The 25,750-nt window shown below is 41.9% G+C and overlaps 1 protein-coding gene across 5 annotated transcripts in view; it reads right to left on the reverse strand.

Annotated features, from left to right (window-relative positions):
* COG5 (component of oligomeric golgi complex 5) overlaps positions 1 to 25,750 on the reverse strand; it is a 178,509-nt gene that overhangs the window by 79,338 nt on the left and 73,421 nt on the right. For all 5 annotated transcript variants that reach the window (XM_053406133.1, XM_053406135.1, XM_053406136.1 and 2 more), the window contains one exon: positions 18,323 to 18,453. In XM_053406133.1, the coding sequence (XP_053262108.1) occupies positions 18,323 to 18,453 (131 nt within the window). The remainder of the gene's footprint in view (positions 1 to 18,322; positions 18,454 to 25,750) is intronic.

Raw genomic sequence — 25,750 nt, forward strand, 5'->3', positions numbered from 1 at the left:
AACCAGAAACTAATTCCAAACCATCATACCTTATTTTGGCTTAGAAGGTTCTCTTTGTGACGCATAGGATAAAATTGGTATCACATAGTGCAGGCACGTCCAACAGGTAGATCTACCGGTAGATCACTGGACGTCTGTGGTAGATCACTGGTAGATCACTGGCTCCCACCAAAGAAGCTCAACAACTTTGGCTCCCCTAAAAAAGCTAAACATTTTAGCCCTGCACCCCCCAAAAAAGCGCGCTTTTCTTTTTCTGTAAAAAAAAAGCTCGCTAAGTATGACCTGAACCCCTAAAAATGGACCTTCCTCCTCCCTAACAAAAGCCTAATAACTTTGGCCCAGATCCCTAGAAAATAGGCCTTCGTCCTTCCTAAAAAAAACTCAACAACTTTGACCTGAACCCCCCAAAATGGGGTAGACCACTGCCAGTTTTTAACTCTGTGAGTAGATCGCAGTCTCTTGGGAGTTGGCCACCCCGACATAGTGGACCATTTCATGGAATACCCTGACATCCATCATATAATATGCTTATGGTTATAATTTCTGAAGTCACTGGGAAATGAACCCAAGGCTTGATTAAAATTGTCTGGCACAGCATGGTTGTTAATGGGCCTGTTCCAGAAGATGCCCACTTCCTGTTGAGTTTCCGGTGTTTAGCGAAGACACTTATTTTAGCAGGCATTTAGAGCAAGCTTTTCTGATGTTAAGCTAATTTAATTTAATGTTTTCATTTTTTTGCAACGTCATTGTACTTTATTTAGAAACCACAATGTTAGGTATATGAAGTGATGAAACAAACAAAACAAGCAAGTAGGGAGATGAGATCTGCCCTCCTCCCATTACCTGACTCTAACCTAGACAGCATCTTAAAAAGCAGAGACATCAGCTTTCTGACAAAGGTCCGTATAGTTAAAGCTATGGTTTTCCCAGTAGTGATGTATGGAAGTGAGAGCTGGACCATAAAGAAGGCTGATCACCAAAGAATTGATGCTTTCGAATTATGGTGCTGGAGGAGACTCTTGAGAGTCCCATGGACTACAAGAAGATCAAACCTCTCCATTCTGAAGGAAATCAGCCCTGAGTGCTCACTGGAAGGACAGGTGACCAATACTTTGGTCACCTCATGAGAAGAGAAGACTCCCTGGAAAAGACCCAGATGTTGGGAAAGACTGAGGGCACAAGGAGAAGGGGAGAACGGAGGACGAGATGGTTGGACAGTGTTCTCAAAGCAACGAACATGAGTTTGACCAAACTGCAGGAGGTAGTGGAAGACAGGAGCGCCAGGGGGTCACGAAGAGTCGGACACGACTAAACAACAACAGACCTACAGCAATTGAAAGAAGCCCCAGGCCCCCACTGATCAGAGCACAGAGTTATAATTTCTGAGCCCCTCTGCAAGAAAGCCCAATTTCTCCAATCCCACAATTTTTAAGATTTCAGTTGTGGCAGCATTTATCTGATTTGGAGACATGCTTGGAATATATAGCAATGAGGGATCTGAAGTGGTAATACATTTTTCATGTCCAGGGAATACGTGGACAAACAGTTGATGCGCCCATGCCAAATAATGTTTTTCTTCTGACAGATGTTTTTAAGTGCAAAGTCAGAACAGATCGGGGGGGAGCAGAGAACAGTATGCAATGACAAGTCAGTGCCAGGATGCTGTCAATCTACTGCATGCGATGTCTGAAACAGTGATTTCTTTCCCCTAATGTAAGGGAACACAAAAAGCCTACCAGCTCAATGTGAATCCCCTCATATAATAATATGGGCAGCTGTGGTTAACCAATGCCAGTTCTGCCACGGGCACTGCAATCTGTTCTCGGTAAAGTAAATTCCATACCCTATCTTGAAACATTTGCCACCTTTCACAAAACTCTTAGGATTAACAGAACCCCCTGGCTACATGAATTAAATTTAAAAAAAAAACCAGCAATGCGAAAACTGTTGGCATCTTGGATTAGGAATCAGCAGTTGTTGGCTCAGGGCTACATCTGATGGAATAGCTGCCCCCAGATGACAGTTGGGGGGGCTGGCCTTTCACAGCAGAGCCGTTGGAGAGAACTTTGCTTCCCAGCACTCCTGCTGGCGCTCAGCACCGGCACTCAAATGGACAGGAAGCCTGAAGAGGGACTTCCTGTAGTCCACAGCAGCCCCCTCCCTGACCCTCAAGTCTTTGCTATTATTGACTCGTACCCAGGACAGCATAGTTGAAAAGCCTGATACCACCCACCCAGGTTCCAGTAATTCATATCAGACCAGCTCCCTCATTGAGAATCAAATCATGGATAAGGGAGATTTTTTAAACTGATCTGGCACTCAAGATTAGCACCAGTAGGTGAAGGACAGTTTGGAAACTCAACGAAGGCCCAAAAGGCATAATCAATCTTCCTCTTACCGATGTTGTTACACCCCGCAATTCCATCTCTCCCACCCTGTGACCAATATGGCAGGGACATTCCCTTCCCATCATGTTCATTACCTGCATGGCTCAATATCCCCAAATCAACAGAAACAATAAAACCTAGGAAAGGGAGAAAGCTCTTTCTCATTTATGGCCCCCCAGGGCCCAATAAGACTTCCCACCATCCTCATCTCGCTAGGAAGATGCCAGTTATAACCCAAATATCAAAAAGATTTGCTGCCATTTTTCAAAGAGGCCCAAGGCAAAACTTGGACAGCAGCAGCAGCAGCAGCTGAGAGAAAAGCAACTGAAGAATCAGAGTGCCAGGAAGCTGAAGCTGAGCAGCTCTTGTGCAAAACCAAATGTATGGGGCATCCATTTCTCACACCCAAGCTTATTTAGAAGGGAAGCTGTTGAGCTGGAGAAGCCTGGTACTTGTGAGTACAGTGGTACCTCGGGTTACATACGCTTCAGGTTACATACGCTTCAGGTTACAGACTCCGCTAACCCAGAAATAGTACCTCAGGTTAAGAACTTTGCTTCAGGATGAGAACAGAAATTGTGCTCCGGCAGCGCGGCGGCAGCAGGAGGCCCCAATAGCTAAAGTGGTGCTTCAGGTTAAGAACAGTTTCAGGTTAAGAACGAACCTCCGGAACAAATTAAGTACTTAACCCGAGGTGTCACTGTAACACCTGGCATGCTTCATAGCTTCAGTAATTAAAGTGAAGTCTGCCTCACATCTTCAAAGATGATCACCTTAAGGATTTCCCTTTCAGATGGTTCACAGTTGAAACTCAAAAGATCTTTTGCACCAAAGGCTATGAAGCTTAGCAGACAGCATAGCCAGAGGCAGAGTCTGACTCACTAGGAATTTTAGCAATGAGTATGGACAACTTACTCCTGAAATAAGAGTGCTTCAAACTATGTTTTCTCTAGAGCTGAGCCAAATTAGGGAAGGGTAGTTTGCAAACTGATTTTCTCCCCTTTTCGGCAACCTGGAGGGAGGCTGGTTTTTCCCCCCATAGTGGACATGGCAACTGCAGAGAGAAGCTCCCTGAACGACCCATGTCCCTCCACCTGTCATTCAGACAGCCTGCTCTTCACAGTTCCAGCGGCACTTGCTCACTTCAAATCAATCTTTTTTTCCTAGCAACAGGGGCACCGTCACATAAGCAGTTCTGGCAATGTAACAGTTGCATTGCCGCATGACAATATCACTGTCACTAGGAAGAAAGCGAGGGGTGCAACCCCAGGGGGTCTTGGGGGGAAATACTTTAGACTAAAAGCCCCTATTTTCATGCCAAAACGTTGAACTAGATCAGGGGTCAGCAATCTATTCCACTGTCCGTCCCTCAGACCTTGTGGTGGGCCAGACTATATTTTGAAAAAAATAAAAAAATGAATGAATTCCTATGCCCCACAAATAACCAAGAGATGCATTTTAAATAAAAGCACACATTCTACTCAGGTAAAAACACACTGACTCCTGAACCGTCCGCAGGCCGGATTTAGAAGGCGATTGGGCCAGATCCAGCCCCCGGGCCTTAGTCTGCCTACCCATGAACTAGACAATGCTGTAAGCTGATATGAAAGTCTGCACACTTTCAGAGTTTTGCCTTACAAGAAATAAATACAGCTCAGCTAATGGAAAATATCCTCTGCTTAGGCCCAAGCTATATGAAAGACTGTAGTGGCTCAAATGAATCTGCTCGGGTTTTGATATCTTCGGGGAAGACCCTTCTCTTAGTCCCACTAAGGCATGCTTGGTAGAGACGCAGGAGAGGGCCTTATTGGTGGCTGCTCCCAAACTCTAGAACTCCCTTCATGGAGAAGCTAGACCGGCTCCCTCCTTGTTGTCCTTCTTTGGGCAGGTGAAGACCTTCTTGTCCCAACAGGCTTTTGGAAACTGACTGCTTTTAATGAAAGGGTGCTGCCATACTGTATTGTAATTTTTGGTATGTTTTAAACAGATTTTCATATATGTATATCGTATGTGGAAGGGGGGTTTATTGGTTTGTTTTTGTTTTATTATGTATTTTGCGTTTTAATCTTGTACTTTTATGCCCAGAAATCTATATATGAAGGGCGGTATATAAATTTAATAAATAATAATAATCCTATCAATATTTAATTGCATTTTCATGGTGGATTTTAAAAATCACTAGTGGTTTAGCTTTGAGTCCCATCAGGGGAAAAGGCAGGGAATAAATAAATATGATGATGATGATGATGACGTCAACAACAACAACAATAATTCCTAATTTGTCTTCAGGAAGCCTCAAGACACAACTGCATGGAAATTTATTTAAAAGGGTCTTTTCATAGTCATGCCACACACATCTGACACTATAAGCACCAAAGCCTTCCGCCTGTACATGGCTCAATAGCTGGTTCCATGGCTTTGAGGAAACGTTCAGGGTTGGTATGTTTTCTAGCCCAGAGGCAGCTAACAAATTCTCAGGGTGGTGATTTCATGGAAATTCCATTTTCTACAAGTTGGGTTTGCTCCATGACGGCATACCGTCTTTTTTCATTTTCTTTTTCCCCCCCAGCTGGTATAGAAATACCTTAACCATTCTGGGATACAACTGTGCATTTCTCATTCCAAATGTGAGATGCAAAACACCTTTTGATACTTTTTTTTTTTTATATATAAAATTTTTTATTGGTTTTTCCACATATAATATAAGACAATACAAAAGACAGACACAAACATACACACATATAAACATGTAAAATTTCATAGATTTTTTCATATACCCAATTTCAGCGACTTCCCCATGCCCCCCTTTTCTACATCTCTATTTTAAACTTTTTTTTTTCCAGCAACCCCTGGTCCAAATTATTATTAATTCCTATCTTTAACTCTTATCCAATCATTTATCGCTGCAAATCTGTTATGCTTTACCCATGACATTTTAACACTCAATAGTTTTGCAAGTATTTTTAAGATAAAGTTTAAATTTCTTCCAATCTTCTTCCGCCGTCTCTTTCCCTTGGTCACGGATTCTGCTCGTCATCTCTGCTAGTCCCATGTAATCGATCACCTTCGTCTGCCACTCTTCCAGTGTGGGTAGTTCTTGTGTCTTCCAATACTTTGCTAGTAGAACTCTCGCTGCTGTTGTAGCATACATAAAAAACATCCTATCTTTCTTTGACACCAATTGGCCTACCATGCCCAGGAGAAAAGCCTCTGGTTTTTTATGAAAGGTACACTTAAGCACCTTCTTAATTTCATTATAAATCATTTCCCAGAAGGCCTTAATCCTTGGGCACGTCCACCAAAGGTGGTAGAAAGTACCTTCAGTTTCCTTGCATTTCCAACATTTATTATTGGGCAAGTGGTAAATTTTTGCAAGCTTGACTGGGGTCATGTACCACCTATAAATCATTTTCATAATGTTCTCTCTTAAGGCATTACATGCCGTAAATTTTATACCGGTGGTCCATAACTGTTCCCAGTCAGCAAACATAATGTCATGACCAATGTCCTGTGCCCATTTAATCATAGCTGATTTAACCATTTCATCCTGTGTATTCCATTTCAGCAGCAAGTTGTACATTCTAGACAGATTCTTCGTATTGGGTTCTAACAATTCTGTTTCTAATTTTGACTTCTCCACCTGGAAGCCGATTTTCCTGTCCTGTTTAAAAACTTCATTTATCTGATAATAATGTAACCAGTCTCTTACTTTAAACTTCAATTTCTCATAACTCTGTAATTTCACATTTCCACCTTCTTGTTCTACAATTTCCCAATATTTTGGCCATTTAGATTCCATATTAAGTTTTTTAACTTCCTTAGCCTCCATTGGTGACAACCACCTAGGGGTTTTATTTTCCAATAAGTCTTTATACCGACTCCAAACATTATATAATGCTTTCCTTACAATATGGTTTTTGAAGCTTTTATGGATTTTTACCTTGTCATACCATATATATGCATGCCAACCAAATCTATTATTGAACCCTTCTAGATCCAAAATGTCTGTGTTCTCAAGAAGTAGCCAATCTTTCAGCCAGCAAAAAGCTGCTGCTTCATAGTAAAGCTTTAAGTCCGGCAGGGCAAACCCCCCTCTTTCTTTTGCATCAGTTAATATTTTAAATTTTATTCTGGGCTTTTTGCCCTGCCAGACAAATTTCGATATATCTTTCTGCCACTTCTTGAAACAATCCATTCTGTCCACAATCTGCAATGTTTGGAACAAAAACAGCATTCTTGGCAAAACATTCATCTTAATAACAGCAATTCGGCCTAACAAGGAGAGTCTCAAATTTGACCATATTTCCAAATCTTTCTTAATTTCTGTCCAGCATTTCTCATAATTGTCTTTAAATAGATTCACATTCTTAGTTGTTAAATTAACCCCTAGATATTTCACCTTATTTGCTACCATTAGTCCAGTTTCACTCTGAAACTTCTCTCTTTCCTCCACTGTTAGGTTCTTTCCCAATACCTTTGTTTTTTGTTTATTTAACTTAAAACCTGCCACTCGACCAAAGGCTTGTATTGTCTCCAAAACTTTTTTTGTACTAGTGTCTGGCTCTTGCAAAGTTAAAACTAGATCATCTGCGAACGCTTTCAACTTGTATTGTTTGGCTCCGACCTGAATCCCTTTAACCAGCTGGTCACCCCTGATCATATTTAGTAAAACCTCCAGAACAGTTATAAAAAGTAGTGGGGATATTGGGCACCCCTGTCGTGTCCCTTTTTCAACAGCAATTTGTTCAGTAACCACGTTATTTACAATTAGTTTTGCTTTTTGTTCAGAATAAATTGCACCTATACCATTCTCAAAACCTTGACCCACCCCCATTCCTTTGAGATTCTTTTTCATAAAGCTCCAAGAGATATTGTCAAAGGCTTTCTCAGCATCCACAAATATTAATACTGCCTTAGTGTTAATATTATTCTCAAGTAGTTCCATAATGTCTATTATATTCCTCACATTGTCAGATAAGTGTCTTCCTGGGAGAAAGCCAGCCTGGTCCTTATGAATCTCACCCACCAAAACCCTCTTCAATCTTTTTGCCAAAATGTCTGCAAAAATTTTGTAATCCACGTTAAGCAATGATATAGGGCGGTAGTTCTTAATCTGATTCTTTTCCTTCTCAGATTTTGGTATAAGTGTAATATAAGCTTCTTTCCACGATTCAGGTGCCTTCTTCCCCTCTAAGATTTCATTGCAGACTTCCTTAAACGGTTGAATCAACCAGTCTTTCAAAGCTTTGTAATATCTGGAAGTCAGGCCATCTGGTCCTGGAGATTTTCCCAATTTCATGTTTTGAATGGCTCCCTCTATTTCTTGCTCAGTTATTTTCTGGTTCAAAATCATTCTACTTTGATCAGATATTTTTTGTAGTCCATACTTTTTAAGAAATTCTTCCATCTCTTTTTCCTCCACCGGCCCTTGTGCATAAAGTTTCCTGAAATAACTCTGAAAACAGTTTCTAATCTCATTTGGCCTACAAATGTTCTTTCCTTCAACCTCTAGGCTTGTAACCGTGTTTAACTTTTGTCTCTTCTTCAGTTGCCATGCCAGAAGTTTCCCACATTTATCTGCCGATTCAAATGTCTTTTGTCTCATTTGCTTTATTTTCCATTCTATCTCCTGGTTCATCAATTCCATATACTGTCTCTGGTAAAACTTTATTTCTCTTAAAATTTCATGAGACTTTGGCTTTGATCTCAATTTCTTTTCACCTTCTTTTATTTTTTCCAAAATTTTGTTTTTCTTTTCATTCTGTCTCTTCTTTTTCAGGGTATTCTGCTGTATCAAAAATCCTCTCATAACCGCTTTACTTGCGTCCCAAATTGTTCTTTTTTCCACCTCTGTTTTCAGATTTATCTCAAAGTAGTCCTTAATAGATTTCTGGGCCTTTCTGTACACCTCTTCATCTCTAAATAGGGAGTCATTCATCCTCCATCTGAAGGAGCCAGCCGTTGTTGTGTTCATTTCCATCTTTACAGCGTTATGGTCGGAGCAAGTTTTTGGGCAGATTTCCACTTTCTTTATCTTAGGTGCCATTCCACTAGTTACCCAGATTTGATCGATTCTGGTCCAGGTCAATTTTGCTTCGGAGAAAAAAGTTCCCTCTCTCTCCAGAGGGTTTCTTGTTCTCCAAATGTCAATCAAGTCCATGTTATCTGTCATTTCAAAAAAAGTCTTAGGTAGCCTCCCATCCTTGGAAACCACCTGTCTTAGTGCTTTATCCATATTTGTAGAGACCACTCCATTCATATCTCCCATCATGATTATATTATAATCCAAATAGTCCATTAATGTCTCATGTAGTTTCTTAAAGAACTCTGACTTCCCTTCGTTCGGAGCATAAATCCCAATTATCAATAATTTTTCTCCTTGGACCTGTATTTCTATTGCCAAATATCTTCCTTGTTCATCTTTAAACATCAGCTTCGGGGCCAATTTTTCCTTAGCATAAATCACCACTCCTCTTTTTTTCACCTTATCTGATGAAATGAATTCCTGTCCCAGTCTTTTATTAACAAGTAATTTTCTATGTGTTCTGGTCACGTGGGTTTCTTGCAAACAAATCAAATCCAATTGTTCCTTTTTTAAAATATGGAAAACCTCACGTCTTTTTCTGGGAAGGTTCAAACCGTTACAATTCCAGCTTAAAAATTGTAGAGCCATGTTGTTACTTACTTTGTTGCTCCTCCAACTGCCCCCAACAGTTGTTCTTCCTTTGTTGGGGTCTGAAGTCCAAATGTCAAGTTCGATATGTCCGCTAAGTCCTTAGCCTCAGTAGTCAGGTCCACCACTCCCTTCACCAGGTCTTCTTGATTTTTTTTCCAGAAACTGTTCTTTATCTTGCACTGTTCTTATTTTGATTTTTTTCCCTTTATAATTGAAAGACAGGCCTTGAGGGTACACCCATCTGTATATTATGTTGTTCTTCATCAACAAGGTGGTCAAATCCCTATAATAGGTTCTTACTTCCAAAATATATTTAGGAATATCCTTATAAATCTGAACAAAGGAGTCTTCAATCTCCAGAGATCTTTGATATTGTAAATTCAATATTTTGTCTCTCTCCTCCTTAGATCTCAAAGTTATCAGGCAATCCCTTGGCTTCTTTTTATTCTGTCTTCTTCCCAGTCTAAAGGCCGTAACTATCTTAAATTCCTCCTCTTTCAAATTCACTTGCCAAAAATCCGAGAATTCTTTGGTGAGGTACTCTGCCAAACTGTCCTGCTCACTTTCTGGCACGGCTCTCAGTCTCAAGTTCCTCTCCTTTCTCTGAAGATCTATTAAGGACAGGGCAGCCTCATGTTCCTCTAGCTTTTTGCAAATAGGTTCTAATTTAACTTGCGTTGATTCGGCTATAGTTTTTGCCTCTTCAGCAGTCTTACGAATTGCAACATTTTCTTCAATTAATTTATTTATAGTCTCTGTATTAGATGCAACACTTTTAGTGTTCAAATCAAGCTTCTCCGATAGCTCTGTTAATTGTTTAGAATTTTCTGTACCTTGTTTGGTCAATGCCTCTAATGATTCATTAATTTTTATTAATGCTTGTGTCACTGTATCCATCCCTCTTTCCTGCCCTTCTACACCTGCAAGGGCTAGGCCTGATATAGAGCCTCTTCTCCTTTGTGCAATTTTTGTTTTTGCTCTTGTTTTTATCTCATCCTCTTGGCCTCTCATGTCCCAAGGTCGTTCCCACAAGAATTGTTTCCAAATGGAAAACTCCACTAACTTTTTCCTTGCGCTGTTAAATTTTCCCTCAGCCCTCTAGAGGGAGCAATTCACAGTTCAAAGTACAGGGAAACAAAGAAAAAGAAAGCGAAAAATGGCCACAACTTTTCAAATAATTTCAAATAATTTTCCAGTTAGAAAGCTGTTACTTTGTATCCTCAGCCACCAACAGTAGCAGATAAGGTCTCAACTTTGTATCCAACTTGCAATACACCAACTTTGTATCCAATCTCAAATGACAGTATCCAATCCCGGTGAATTAGTCCTTTTTAAAGCAGTCCTTTCCCAAGGGTTTAAAACAGCGGGTAATTTTCCCTTTCATCTCTTTCCAGCAGGTAATGCTAGTTCAGGTTCATCCCCCCCGCTCCTGCTGCTAGGGGGGAAGGTTCAGATTCAATGTCTAGGTTAAGTATAAATAGAGCAATCTTCCGTCAAATTGCAGCTTGTTTATCGTTGCTTTAACTGTCATGCAGTCCGGGAAAGGCAGACTTCCTTATTTTAACTCTTTCCCGTTTTCAGCCAAATTTTCAAACCGTTTTGCTTTAAATCCCGGAGATTTCCCAATCTTACTCACGGGTAGTTGTAAATCCAAATCCGAATGCCAGGAAGGAATCGGCGCTCTCCGTTATGGCGACGCGGCTTCGCTCCGCGAGCTGGGTTGCGACTCTCAGCACCGCGCTCTCACCCGATGCCGCTCCGGAGCCTTTAAAAAGGCTCCTTCGCAGTAAGGGGGGGCGCTTCAGGTGCCCACCGAGTCTCCTTGTTCACAGGCTTCCGCGCCTGTGATTTTAGGGGTCCCCGCTTCGCCGTAGCGGTCAGACCCGAACTCACGGAGCAGCCTCCCTGAGCAGAGCTCAGCAGGAGACCGCCATTAAACGCTGGCGCCGACCGGAAGTCCCTACCTTTTGATACTTCTATATCAACAAGGGCATTTGGGGTGATGTACACACCCAATTTCATGTTTCTAAGTGATGCAGAGTTACCCTCACAATGTTGAGGCACCCACAAATGAGTCAGTCAGTGTGGCTAAGGCTAAAGTGCCTTTAAACTACGCAATAATGAAAAGAATCTAATATATACCGTATTTTTCGCTCTATAAGACGCACCAGATCACAAGACGCACCTAGTTTTTGGAGGAGGAAAACAAGAAAAAAAATATTCTGAATCTCAGAAGCCAGAACAGCAAGAGGGATCGCTGCGCAGCGAAAGCAGCGATCCCTCTTGCTGTTCTGGCTTCTGGGATAGCTGCGCAGCCTGCATTCACTCCATAAGACGCACACACATTTCCCCTTACTTTTTAGGAGGGGAAAAGTGAGTCTTATAGAGCAAAAAATACGGTATATATCAGGAACTATTTTTATCTTTGGTTCTTCTTCTATGGCACAGCTCTTTTACAACGTTTTCCAAGAAGTACAGTCCCAATACTTAAAGGAGAGCGATAAACACCCGCTTGTCTCATGTCTCATTTAATAACTACTGTAGGCAATTTACTTTCCCCTTAAGTATAACCAACTTGTAAGTGAGTAACGATTTTTCAAGAGCACAAAGGTTAATGTTTGTTAAGGTTGGCATCTTCCAATAAAAGGCATGGTTATTAATGCTTGCAGGTAGCTTACTCTTTTTCTGCCCGAAATGTCCTGTCACCATTTGCTTCTAGGGAATATATAATTCAGATATTTAACAAGGTTTTTAACTGGTTCATTGTAATGCAATTGCTATTAACAGGGGATCATATTTTATTTTAACCAGACAAGGTTTTAAGCCTTGTCTGGTGATTATGCAGAGGTGGACATTAAGGAAGCCTGTTGTGACTCATGGGACCAAACACATTTTGTCTTTTAATCACTGAAAATATTTGGTTGTTAGAGCTGCATGATGCAGTTTAATACACGTGGCTATAGAGAAACGTGAGAAATCACTGCTCTTCTTAAATGCTAGTACTAGAAAGAACTAGCAGTAAACGTCAGTGGTATAAATATATTAAAATGTGGTATTCTGAGTTTTAAAAGTTAAATATATATTTTTTGTAATACGGATTATCCATACAGGAACGTATAGCTAACTACGATAAAATAATGCTGATCATACTTAAAAGGTTTTTAACTCTCATGAGCTGTGGTTGCTGTCAACTGTAGCAGCTGCTTGAAATATTCATAAAACTTCTTAGCCAACCTAAACCACACTTTATATGTTTCTCAACCATTATGAGTTAGTTGTCCTATATTGTTTCATCACACTGCTCACCCCCACTTCAATTTTTATTTTTTAAACTTCCTAAGCTGTCAAGGGTTAAATTTATCCAATTCAAATTGAATGGGAAATGGAAAGTACCAAAAACTTAAAAAGAACTGGGATTCCCAGAAAATTCTCAAAAATAGAGTGGGGAAAATAACCGCTTATTATTTTGCCTGTATCATATATTCTCTGTTTCATATTTATATTACTTCAAGAGTACTGGAGTAGATTTCCCCCGTTGCTGTGTTTTTCAGTTACATTACTGCACACACCAAAACAAAACTAAGAATTATTCCAAAGTCCTGCAGGAGTCCACTGGATCTTGCTCTGTTAAAACAGGGCACTTTTTTATGTATTACTTGAATTTGTTACCTGCCCTTCCTCCAGGAACTGCAAGGCAAAACATGAGGATTCTCATCTAAGCAATGTCCACATCCAAACTTGCTTGGCGTTCACAGGCTTGCTGCATAATATGCATTCAAAGCATGCCTTTGGTTGGTTTACATGTGGAACATTTTCTTCCCTTCCCTCAGAAATAACTGGAAACTGTTTAAAAGACCATGGGCTCTGATTTTAGTCTAGAATTTTGATGGAGCTACAGATAGTGAAAAGGCATGTGGAGAAGCTGAGAAAGGGCAATCATAAAGGCCTTCCTAAACACCCCTTATCTATTTGATTCTCCCTAAAAAGTCCTAAATAATGACCGTTCAATTAATTAAATTCCTCGTATCACAGAACCATGTGTTTCATTGAGTTTCAAATGCAGTTTGATGTGACAGTATAGCCAAATCTACACCAGCCTTCACAGATGATCTACAAGTAATGTGTGCTAAGTTAATATGAAAAAGCAGTTTCTAAAGGAAAATGATTTGTAGTTTTTGAAGCCCTATTCTCCCCAAGCTAAAATTCAGGACCTCTGTCTGGTCTGCAAACAGGGCACATTTTTTTTTAGATTTCAACAATACAGAAACATGGATAAGCAAGGATCCCCCCCCAAAAAAAAAATTTATTCAACCTAGACTCAAACATTCTATCATCTGTTCCTATGGAAACTAAAAAGATATTCTAGGTTATATCACTATCAGCTGATTATACTGCAGAGAAATCTGTGGTTTATTTTAAGCCCTGGTTTGGAAAGAGATGTATTTTCAGTACATAATGTTAGTCTGGTTTTTAACTCCCATACTTAGCATCTCAGATTCATTAGGATGGAACTTCAAAACGAGCTTTACAATTTTCAGATTATAACTAGCAACAAACAAAATTTTACATCTAATCAGGTCCTATGAATAACACAATTAAATCCCTCTGTCAAAGAGTACGGACAGAGACCAAAGTATACGTTCTTGCTAGGAATTCTCATTGAAACCAATGAGATTGCTTTACAAATAGATATGGCTAGCATCAGGTTACACATACAACTTAAGCTATGTGTAGAATGCTTAACTTTCTGGACATGGTGCATACACTCCCCAAAAGCTGCTCATCCATGTTTGTGTGTGCAGTCCAGCTCATTTGCACTGTAATGTGCAATGCTTGCTGCCATATACACAGTACCCCCCACAGGGATACAGATTCTGATTTGATGGAAAGGAATGAGCAGGCCTGCTCCTCAGATTATTCTCTTTTTTGACACCAGAAGCAAGGAGACAGCGACTGGAGCTTGTCTACAACTGCAGCACTGTTTCATGAATGGAAGTTTGCACAGTTCTTTCCCCCCTTGACATAGGAAGGTTCAAAATGCCATTTAGAATAATTATCCCACAGTGGCTGTTGTTGTTTTTTGAAAAAGGAACCATGTACTAAGAGGCTAAACTTAAAACATTCTTCTGGAATGCAGGAATACCATTACTAAGTAAAATCAGTTTAGTGTAGTGGGCAGAACTCAATATTCATCAGGGAGACTGGTGTTCAAATGCCGGCTGAGCCATAAAACTTACAATCTCAGCTTCACCTCTTTCATTGGGTTCAGAGGACAAAATGGGTTGCTCTGCCTATTTCACCCTGAAAACATTTGAGGAAGGCAAATTACCGTATTTTTCACTCTATAACACGCACCTGACCATAACACGCACATAGTTTTTAGAGGAAGAAAACAAGAAAAAAAACATTCTAACGAAACAGCGGATGTATGATTTTTGTGGTTCATGCTGTGGCCACAGACATGTGATCTGACGGTGAGTTTGGGGTAGCCCAATGCAAAAATCCTGAGGATCCATCTGAACCCATGCTTTGTAACCACGTTTTGAGTGGGGAGGGAAGGAAAAGCACTCAAGGGACAAGGGACACGTGTGGGGTGGGTGGAGAAGGATGCTGTTAATAATGCAGAAGAGGGGTATAAGAGGAGAAGGCTCCTCTCCTCTCCCGCTTTGCTCCTTTAAAGCAAGCAGGCTCTCTGTCCCTCTCTCCTCCCCACTCAGCGGCTCTTCTCCCGCTTTGCTGTTTCAAAGCGAGCCACGGAGGAGGGAAGGAAGGGGAACCATGGATCCTCTGCTCACGACTGCAGCAGATCCCTCCATCCGTAGGCATTCGCTCCATAACACGCACAGACATTTCCCCTTACTTTCTAGGAGGAAAAAAGTGAGTGTTATGGTGCAAAAAATACGGTACTTTAAAAGTAATAATCTTAAAACTTAAACTTTTCTCCCTATGCTTAGTTAGAGCTGTAGCTGAACCTTGCCATTTCAGAATCTAATAAAGTCCAATTCAGCACATTTTATTCTCTCTTTCTCTGCCATCTCAAACAAATAATAATGTACAGTACAATGCATACATGAAGATTTCGTTAGCTACAATTACACATAAGTGGCTCCCTATCATATGAAAACTTACAGCACAGTGTTTTTTTACATGGGGCTTTTTCCGGGGGGGGGGGAGGTGCTTGTTCTTGCGCAGAAGAGTCTCCGGAAGGAAAATGTCACGCGGAACGCGGTCCTTTGCTTGCAAGACTAAAATGCAACAAGGACCCTTTCCAGCAGGTTCAAACAACTGGCTTCATAAATTCTTGCCAGATAGGCCTATCTAAATAATTTGTCTAGCTACTGGTGCTAAATGGAGACAGCTATTTGATTACAAGGATCCCATTGAGAATTGTTAGGCAAATAACAGTAAGTTTCAGACAGCGCTGCTTAACAAGCAAACCATCGCCAAACTTTCTGATGGTGCCACGGAGTTAAGTGGCACTTAACCAGGTGTTTAAAAGGTGTAATGCTCTGAGCCCTCCATCTTTAAAATAAAGAAAGTGGCAATGATGGATGTTAATGAGTGCCACGTCGAGTCTCTATTCAGCACTGCTACCTATTTTAGTCCAAGTCTTTTTAGACTTTATTAAGTGTTCCATTCTCTCTGGGAGGACAATAAGCTGCTTAGCAGTGGGCCCAAATTAAGAGTCTTCTATTGTACAGCAAAGGGAATGGAGTATAATAGCCATAATGTTGCAAAGACAGAAAAGTGCTTTATTGATAATAGGCCAAGTGCTATTCTGGCTCACCTCAGCCCTTACATGTCTGAACTGGGCTTGAGTCCAATTATATTGATCGCTAATGATGTGAGGGCAAGTTTAACACACATTTTGTGGTACAACCCCTTGCCGGGATTGTAGAATAATGAGCGGGCCATGAAACACAGCGCGTTTCAGAAGTTTTAAGGTGAAAATATTTCACGTCTGCAAGGTTAATAAAAGGTAGTATAAAAATATAGCATCAATTTGATTAGCCAGAACCTAAGCCTTGAATGCAAATATTACTGGTGTATTTTATCAATCTCCTTTTTTGTCCTACCCTGTTTTTATATACACCCTTGCCAGCCTGATAGGCTTCAGATGTTTTGAAGTCCCATCAGCAACAGTCAGTGCATGTCTTATATAGCTAGAAAGTTCACTTAATATTTTTTTTAAAAAAAATACAAATATCACTATCCCTTATAAGCTGCAAACATCACATGCTAAGAGAAAATTATTGAAAAATAAAGAAATCATTCACAGATTAAACAAATTTGATAGAAGAACATCTGAAGGCCTTATCTGGGATCTTTAAAAGCTGTTTGCATGTATTGTACTCAATAGCTTGCATTCCAAGCTTTAATTTAAAAACAAAGCCAAGTCCTACCAACTTTACAAAAAATGTGAAAAACCTTTGAGCTCTCCACAACTCTTCATCGCGGAGGATGTTAGGCAAAGCAAGGGATGAGAGGACATTTTCTGACACGTAAGCATAATTACGGCAAGTAAGCAGCAAAATGGGACGCGGGTGGCGCTAGGAGCCTAGGACTTGCCAATTAGAAGGTTGGCGGTTCAAATCCCCGCGACGGGGTGAGCTCCCATTGCTCAGTCCCTGCTCCTGCCAACCCAGCAGTTCGAAAGCACGTCAAAGTGCAAGGAGATAAACGGGTACCGCTCCAGAGGGAAGGTAAACGGCTGCTCTGGTTCGCCAGAAGCGGCTTAGTCATGCTGGCCACATGACCCGGAAGCTCCCTCGGCCAGTGAAGCGAGATGAGTGCCGCAACCCCAGAGTCGGACACGGGGTCAGGGGTCCCTTTACCTTAAGCAGCAAAATATAAATCTCAGAAAAAGTTTTCTGTTCTAATCTGTTCTCTTGTGAATTTATATGGGCACCGTGATAAAAGCAGCAGCAGGTGGCAAGGCAGTCAACAGGGAAGAGTCTGTTGCTGTTGTTGTTGTTGTTAACTTCTATACCGCCCTTCATCCTCATACCATAGGGTGGTTTGAAATATAAAAATACAAAAATGCCATAGTAACCAACAAAAACAAACAAAAATGCCATAGTGATAAACAAAAACAACAACCCCACACAAAGTTTAGAAGGCCATAAGATGGTTTAATTAGCCTAGAGCCTGGGAGAAGAGAAATGTTTTTGCCTGCTGCCTCAAGATATGCAATGAAGGTCCCAGGCAAGTCTCCTTGGGGAGAGCATTCCACAAGCAGGGAGCCACTGCAAAAAAATAATAATAAAGGCCTATTCTTGTGTTGCCACCCTCCGGACCTCTCATGAAGAAGGCACACAAAGAAAGGTCTCTAGTGTTGATTGCATGGTCCGGATCGGTTCATATGGAGAGAGGAAGTCCTTGAAATATTGCGGTCCTGAGCTGTTTAAGGCTTCGTAGGTCAAAACCTACGCAGGGACGCAGGTGGCGCTGTGGGTAAAACCTCAGCGCCTAGGACTTGCCGATCGCATGGTCGGCGGTTCGAATCCCCGTGACGGGGTGCGCTCCCGTCGTTCGGTCCCAGCGCCTGCCAACCTAGCAGTTCGAAAGCACCCCCGGGTGCAAGTAGATAAATAGGGACCGCTTACCAGCAGGAAGGTAAACGGCGTTCCGTGTGCTGCGCTGGCTTGCCAGATGCAGCTTGTCACGCTGGCCACGTGACCCGGAAGTGTCTGCGGACAGCGCTGGCTCCCGGCCTATAGAGTGAGATGAGCGCACAACCCTAGAGTCTGGCAAGACTGGCCCATACGGGCAGGGGTACCTTTACCTTAGGTCAAAACCAGCACTCTGCATAGGCAACAGATGGTCTTTCTAAAAGGGTTCGTTCTAAAACATTAATCATCTACGAGGAGGGAGACCAAGAGGGTGGTTGGACTCAAGCATGTATGCCCCCATCTTTCCCATTCGACAAGTAACCAACATTGCTGTGGATTTAAGACTAGTGTGGAAAAAGACAGAACATTCCTAGCCCTCAACATGCCAAACATCAGACCAGCGCTAAGAAAAGCTTCTGTGCTCCAGCCCTTGTCAGTCATTCTCTTAGAAGCAAAGGGGCAGCGATAAGGACACAGCTTCCAGTCTGAAAGCGTAACAATCAGTTCCCATGTTATGATTCAATATAGTCATACTAATGCAGGCAAAGTGAACTGGTGAAGCCCTGTTCAATGAGTTCCATTTCACCATACTTAAAGAGCAAACTTTTATTCATCTGCTTTTGAAAGAAAGCAAAATGTATTTTTACCTGAGTCTCCGTCCCTTGCTCCAGCAACCGCTTAGCCTGGTTTTCGACCTCCAGTCGAGCTCTTGCCATAAAAAGCAGTTCGTTTTCAATTACTTCTATTCCAGAGAGATCCACTCCTTGGGAGAGGTAATCTATAAAAGCAATAGCATTTTTACATATTATTAGAAAATTCAAACAGCAACGATAATGAGAAACATTAAATCTGCTATGTATTGTTTCCTGTTGCATTTTCCTGCATAGAACCTGACATCAGTATGCATTGCCAGGGTTTATTCTGCAAGGAATGGAAGAAAAGCCGCTCATCAGTATGTGAAGTGCAAAAACTGTGCACTTATTTATCAGCTTTTCACTAAGAAAAGGAACTGTAAGTAAGTGTTCCAATGGTAGTACAGTAAAAGTGGGCTGGATCCATTCACAGAAGGGATGATTTAACCAGCCACACTAGTTTATCCATTGCCTTGTGCAGGCATAGGCAAACTCGGCCCTCCAGATGTTTGGGGACTACAAGTCCCATGATCCCTAGCTAACATCATCATCATAAGCTTTACTGCACTAGCCAAAGGCCATGGCATCATTCACAAAGGGAGCAAAAAATAAAGCAACAATAACCATAAAAACATCAGGCACTGCAGACACAATATCCACGACCACTCTCCTAAAAATTATTTGTTGCATATGATAGAATAGCAAGAGGTTCTCAGGTAGAATGTGCCAGCTTAAACGTCCGAATCACCTTTGCAATTGACTGCTATTTTATCCCTAGCTAACAGAACCAGTGGTCCGGGATGATGGGAATTGTAGTCCCAAAACATCTGGAGGGCCGAGTTTGCCTACGCCTGGCCTTGCGGGACATCTTCGAGAGAAGAAAGGCTACGGAGTAAACCCTACACAAATTCAAAGTGGATGGAAAAGGTTCCTCGCCCCAGTATATGGGAAATGAAAACAATTTTAATTTAAATGTCCATGCAGCAATATGAATCAGAAGCATCCTGGCAGGTGCAAATCATGATGCATGTTGACTTGACCTGCAGTCTTGCAGCTGTTGTAATGCATGCGCAAATCCCACTGAAAAACCACCTTGCCTTACACACGTTAAACTGTCACACAACTGCAATCTATGTTCTATAAAGAAAAACAGCAACATCCTTATCTTTGGCTGAATCATCGTAAATGTTACTAGCACCTTGTACATGCCAAGTTTCATTGTTAGAGCCATTTTAAAAAAAAGCTTCCTTCAATAAACAATTCCATATTCATGTTTTAAAAGGTCTCTCGTAAAAACAGCACAGCCTCATCCGCTAAGGTCCCACAAGATTTAATTTGTTTTGATGCATCAGGGCTTGCTTTTGTCCAGAAAAATAAATGGCCATAAATGCAAAAAGATTCAGAGTTGTACCTTGAGAAAATTCTTTTTTTAATAATAATTTGTATAAAGTTTCCAATTTTACATTTCAAAATAAACATTTTACAAACGTTAAGATATCCAGTGACCTCCCTTCTTCTCCTTTATGGTTCATTTTACATATCATACTTTCCTGCATATTTTACTGTAACCATTCAAATCAGTTTTCCACTTTTACATCTATCAAAAATTATTTAATCTGTTGAATTTATCTTAGTGCTGCTAGTGTTTTCAGCTGTATACAGTTATTTTCCATATATTCAATAAATGTTTTCCACTCTTTAAATACATGTTCTTCTTGCTCTCTTATTCTGGGTGTTAAATATTCAAGTTCTGCATATTCTGTCAACTTAAGTTGCCAAACCTCTTTGGGGGATAACAGAACACGGGCCACGGTTGTTGCATACATAAATAACCTTTTCTGACACCTAGGAATTTCAGTCTGGGTTATTCCTCAAAAAAAAAAAAAAAAAAGACTCTGGTGTTTTGTTTAAAGTAGTTTTAAACATTTTTTTCAATTCATAATAAATCATTTCCCAATATACCTTTACTTTTTTACATGTCCACCACATGTGAAAAAAGGCTCCATCTACTTCTTTACACTTCCAACACGTATCTGATTCTGTTTTATAAATCTTAGCCAACCTACTCAGAGTTAAATACCATTTATAAATCATTTTCAAATAGTTCTTTTTCAATGAATAACATGAAGCAAATTTCAGGTCGCGTTTCCAAAGTTTCTCCCAGAGGTTAAGATCCATATTGTGTCCTATATCTATTGCCCAATGTGTTACTGAAGCTTTAACAAGCTCGTCTTTTCTTTCCCATTCTAATAAACAATAATACATTTTAGAAAGACGTTTATCCTTATTTTGTAAGTTTTTTCAAATTGTAAGTTTTAGTACAGAAATCCATTCTTTCTATCTAATTTAAACATGTTGTATATCTGGTGATATTGCAACCAATCCGTAACTTGACTCCTTAAGTTTTCCATTGATTTCAGTCTGGTTTCCCCCCCCCCCTCCATAAAATCCAGCAGTTCCCAATGTCTATCCATATTAACTCTCTTAATTGTAATTGCTTCAATGGGAGATAGCCACAAAGGTGTTTTTCTTTCCAGCAGATTTTTATATTTCTCCCAGGCTCTATACAGATTATTCCTACAAACGTGGTTCATAAAACTCTTATGGGTTTTAGCCTTCCAATACCAAAGACATGCATGCCAGCCAAATTTTAAATTATGATCTTTCTAAGTCTAAAATGACAGGCCTAGACAGCATCTTGAGAAGTAGAGACATCACCTTGCCAACAAAGGTCCGTATAGTTAAAGCCATGGTTTTCCCAGTAGTGATGTATGGAAGTGAGAGCTGATCGCCGAAGAATTGCTTTTGAATTATGGTGCTGGAGAAGACTCTTGAGAGTCCCATGGACTGCAAGAAGATCAAACCTCTCCATTCTGAAGGAAATCAGCCCTGAGTGCTCACTGGAAGGACAGATCCTGAAGCTGAGGCTCCAGTACTTTGGCCACCTCATGAGAAGAGAAGACTCCCTGGAGAAGACACTGATGCTGGGAAAGATGGAGGGCACAAGGAGAAGGGGGCGACAGAGCACAAGATGGTTGGATAGTGTTTTCGAGGTTGCCAGCATGAGTTTGACCAAACTGCGGGAGGTAGCGGAGGACAGAGGTGCCTGGCGTGCTCTGGTCCATGGGGTCACGAAGAGTCGGACACGACTAAACGACTAAACAACAACAACAAAAGTCTAAAATGTCCGCATTGCCCAATACAATCCATTCTTTTAACCGACAGAAACAAGTTGCCTCATAATACAATAATAATAATAATAATAATAATAATAATAATAATAATAATAATAATTTATTATTTGTACCCCGCCCATCTGGCTGGGTTTCCCCAGCCACTCTGGGCGGCTTCCAACAAAGATGAAAGATACACTAAAATGTCACATATTAAAAACTTCCCTGAACAGGGCTGCCTTCAGATGTCTTCTGAATGTCAAGTAGATGTTTATCGCTTTGACATCTGATGGGAGGGCGTTCCACAGGGCGGGCGCCACTACCGAGAAGGCCCTCTGCCTTGTTCCCTGTAACTTGGCCTCTTGCAGTGAGGGAACCGCCAGAAGGCCCTCGGCACTGGACCTCAGTGTCCGGGCAGAACGATGGGGGAGGAGACGCTCCTTCAGATATACTGGACCGAGGCCGTTTAGGGCTTTAAAGGTCAGCACCAACACTTTGAATTGTGCTCAGAAACGTACTGGGAGCCAATGTAGGTCTTTCAAGACCGGTGTTATATGGTCTCGGCGGCCGCTCCCAGTCACCAGTCTAGCTAACGCATTCTGGATTAGTTGTAGTTTCCGGGTCACCTTCAAAGATAGCCCCACGTAGAGCGCATTGCAGTAATCCAAGCGGGAGATAACCAGAGCATGCACCACTCTGGCGAGACAGTCTGCAGGCAGATAGGGTCTCAGCCTACGTACCAGATGGAGCTGGTAAACAGCTGCCCTGGATACAGATTTGACCTGTGCCTCCATGGACAGCTGTGAGTCCAAAATGACTCCCAGGCTGTGCACCTGGTCCTTCAGGGGCACAGTTACCCCATTCAGGACCAGGGAATCCTCCACACCTGCCCGCCTCCTGTCCCCCAAAAACAGTACTTCTGTCTTGTCAGGATTCAACCTCAATCTGTTAGCCGCCATCCATCCTCCAACCGCTTCCAGACACTCACACAATTGCAAATGTGGCAAGGCAAAGCCTCCTCTTTCTTTTGTATCTATTTAATTGTTGGCTTTTTCACCTGCCAGATGAATTTAGAGATATTTTTCCCATCCTCTGAAGCAGCTTAAATTATTTACAACTAGGATTGATTGGAATAAAAACAGCATATTCTACCTGAAATTCTGCCTAACAGGGAGAGATTCATTCTCCCCCATATCTCCAACTCCTTCTTAACCTCTTTCCACAGTTTAATATAACGCACCGTGAGAAATTCCATACCCAATTCTCCACTTTGATTCTAGATGGAAATATTACGATCCAGCATTTGGAGCGTGAAAATAATTTCCTCTTGCTCAACACTGCTTAAATGGACGATAACTGAATATTGCCTGTTGCTCTGAAGGCACTGAAGTGCATCATGGAAGATAGAGTAAATAGCCTTTACACTGAAGACAGTGAGTAGCACCTCTCTGCAGAAACATGTTACAGCTACATTTCTTCATACTGCAGATAATATTCTTCACACCATAATATGCCATTAAAAATATATTAGTCACTCCATCTGTGCCTTCCCCGCATATTAAAACTGTGTACTTCACCAGACGGAATAAACTTCAAAATTTGTGTCACCTTCTGCAAATAGATAGTGTGCCTCTACAACCACAACAAAACCATAATCTGCCTCCCAATCAATGCCTTCTACTGGGGGTGGGGTAGACACCAGTCACCATATATTTTCAGTATTAAAGGAAGTATAATGTGAGTGCGTATCTGTCCTGAGTACATCCAGCCCCAGGAGGAGAAATGTCTGATAATTTAATTCTTTATTATTATTATTATTATTATTATTATTAATAATAAATGTTATTTATACCCCGCCCTCCCCAGCTACGACCGGGCTCAGGCCGGCTAACAACCAATAATAAAAACAAGTTGATTGAAATACAACTTAAAAAACAAGATTAAAATACAACATTAAAACATTAAAATGCAGCCTCATCACAGGAGGAGAAAGAAAAAAAGAAAGAGGCGGAGGGAATCAAATTGGCTCCAAGCCAAAGGCCAGGCGGAACAACTCTGTCTTACAGGCCCTGCAGAAAAGAAATCAGATCCTGCAAGGCCCTGGTCTCAGGAGACAGAGCGTTCCACCAGGCCGGAGCCAGCGTTGAAAAGGCCCTGGGCTCTGGTTGAGGCTAATCTGACTCCCTTTGGGCCCGGGACCTCTAGGGTGTTGCTATATATGGACCTTAAGATCCTACGTGGGGCATACCGGGAGAGGTGGTCCCGTAGGTACGAGGGTCCTAGGCCGTGAAGGGCTTTAAAGGTCAAAAGCAGCACCTTAAATCTGACTCTGTCAGCCAGTGCAGCTGGAAAAACACTGGGTGAATATGCTCCCATGGCAGAGATCCCGTAAGGAGCCTCGCTGCAGCATTCTGCACCCGCTGGAGTTTCTGGGACAGCTTCAAGGGCAGCCCCGCGTAGAGCGAATTACAGTAGTCAAGCATGCAGGTGACCGTCGCATGGATCACTGTGGCCAGGTCGGGGCAGGAAAGATAAGGGACCAACTGCTTGATGCGGCGAGGGTGGTTTATTGACAAAGCACACACTTATGGGAGCTCCTAAGGTGCACAGAATACGCGCACACACTTTTGGCGACTAAGTAGCCGGCAGCCCCTAGCCAGGCTTGCGATCCGAGCTGGGTTGTTGGCGCAACAGTATAACCAAGCTTCCATCCAAACTTAAGTACCCTCCTCTGATGATGGCCTGCACAAGCAACCTGCAACTTCTCCTACACAGAAGTCATGGCTGTCAATGTTTCCCTTTTATTAAGGGAAATTCCCTTATTCCGAATAGGATTCCTCGCAAGAAAAGGGAAAAGTTGACGGCTATGACAGAAGTTGCCACTGTGCCTGTCTCTTCAAGCCCCTCCTGATTCTGGGGGACAATGGGGGGACGGGACAGAGGGGATGCTGCCCCAACTCTTCTCGGGCACTGCCTCCTCCTTCTCCTCCACTTCTGACAAGTCCTGCCCTTCCTCCAGTCTCAGCTCCTGCCCCACGTCCTGCCCCCCACGCCATCTCCTCCTGCCCATACTACTCCCTTCGTCCAGCCCTGGCTTCTGCCCCATAAATCACTGCCCCTATCCCCTCGGTCAGCATCTGGCCATGCAACCTCTGCCAGACACTCCTCGGCAAAGCGAGAAAGCAAAGATCTAAGATTTCTGTCTTCCTTTCTGAAGACCTAATAGGAACGTAAGAAAAGCTTGCTGGATCAGGCCAGGGGCCCACTTAGTCCAGCATTCTGGTCTCAAAGCAGCCACCCAGATGCCTGCGAGAAGCCTGCATGTTGGACATCATCATCGTTTTATTATTTATATCCCACGCATCTGGCTGGGTTGCCCCAGCCACTCTGGGCAGTTTCCAACACATATAAAAACAGAATACAACACCAAACTCCTGGTTCGTTTATTTTTTTTTCAGTGCAGTTTATTTAGGGTTCCACTTCAAAATCTTCTGATGAACTGAAGATGAGAAAAGTAAAATAAATGACTAAAAACAATGACCTGAAGTATCCCATACTAGATTCCACACTGCACATCTTGCATTCTGCCCGGCTTGCATTGTGAATGCTGATTTTCACTGAAATCACGGGTGCGAGCTTAAAACTGTGACAACTGACATTTCTTTTGCACTTCGGGGACGGAGGTTGCGCTCCGACAAAACTTGTCGGCACAAATTCCTTGTTTCATAAGCACAAGGAAATCAACTTCTCATCTCTCACTGACAAAATCAAATTGTCATACATCTTGTATTCTTACGGTATGAAGTGACGAACAGACCAACCTGTTTAAATGGGGCCAGGGTGAAGCATGGCAGAACAGAGCCATTGAGCTGCCACCATCCTGGTGCTTACACCAGCTAAGGTGAGAAGACGTTATTTTGTTGTTTGAACTCCAGGCTGGCACAAAAGAGAGGCCCATCTTAGGGAGATGGACCAGCTTCGGGTCCAGGGGGTCTATGACTGGGTTCTGCTCTAACCTGTGTCCCTCTGGTTACAAACTTAATTCGTTCCAGAGGTCCGTTCTTAAGCTGAAACCGTTCTTATCCTTTGCTAATGGGGCTTCCCACTGTATGTGATTTCCATTCGCATCCTGGGGCAAAGTTCGCAACCAGGAGCAGCTACTTCCGGGTTAGCGGACCTCGTAACCTGAAGCGTTTATAACCAGAGGTACCACTGTATTGCATGTTGAAAGTCAAATGCACATGCGAGCAGTATTATGAAGACCAGATTG

The sequence above is a fragment of the Podarcis raffonei genome, chromosome 10, assembly GCF_027172205.1.
Source record: "Podarcis raffonei isolate rPodRaf1 chromosome 10, rPodRaf1.pri, whole genome shotgun sequence".
In the NCBI taxonomy this organism is placed as follows: Eukaryota; Metazoa; Chordata; class Lepidosauria; order Squamata; family Lacertidae; genus Podarcis; species Podarcis raffonei.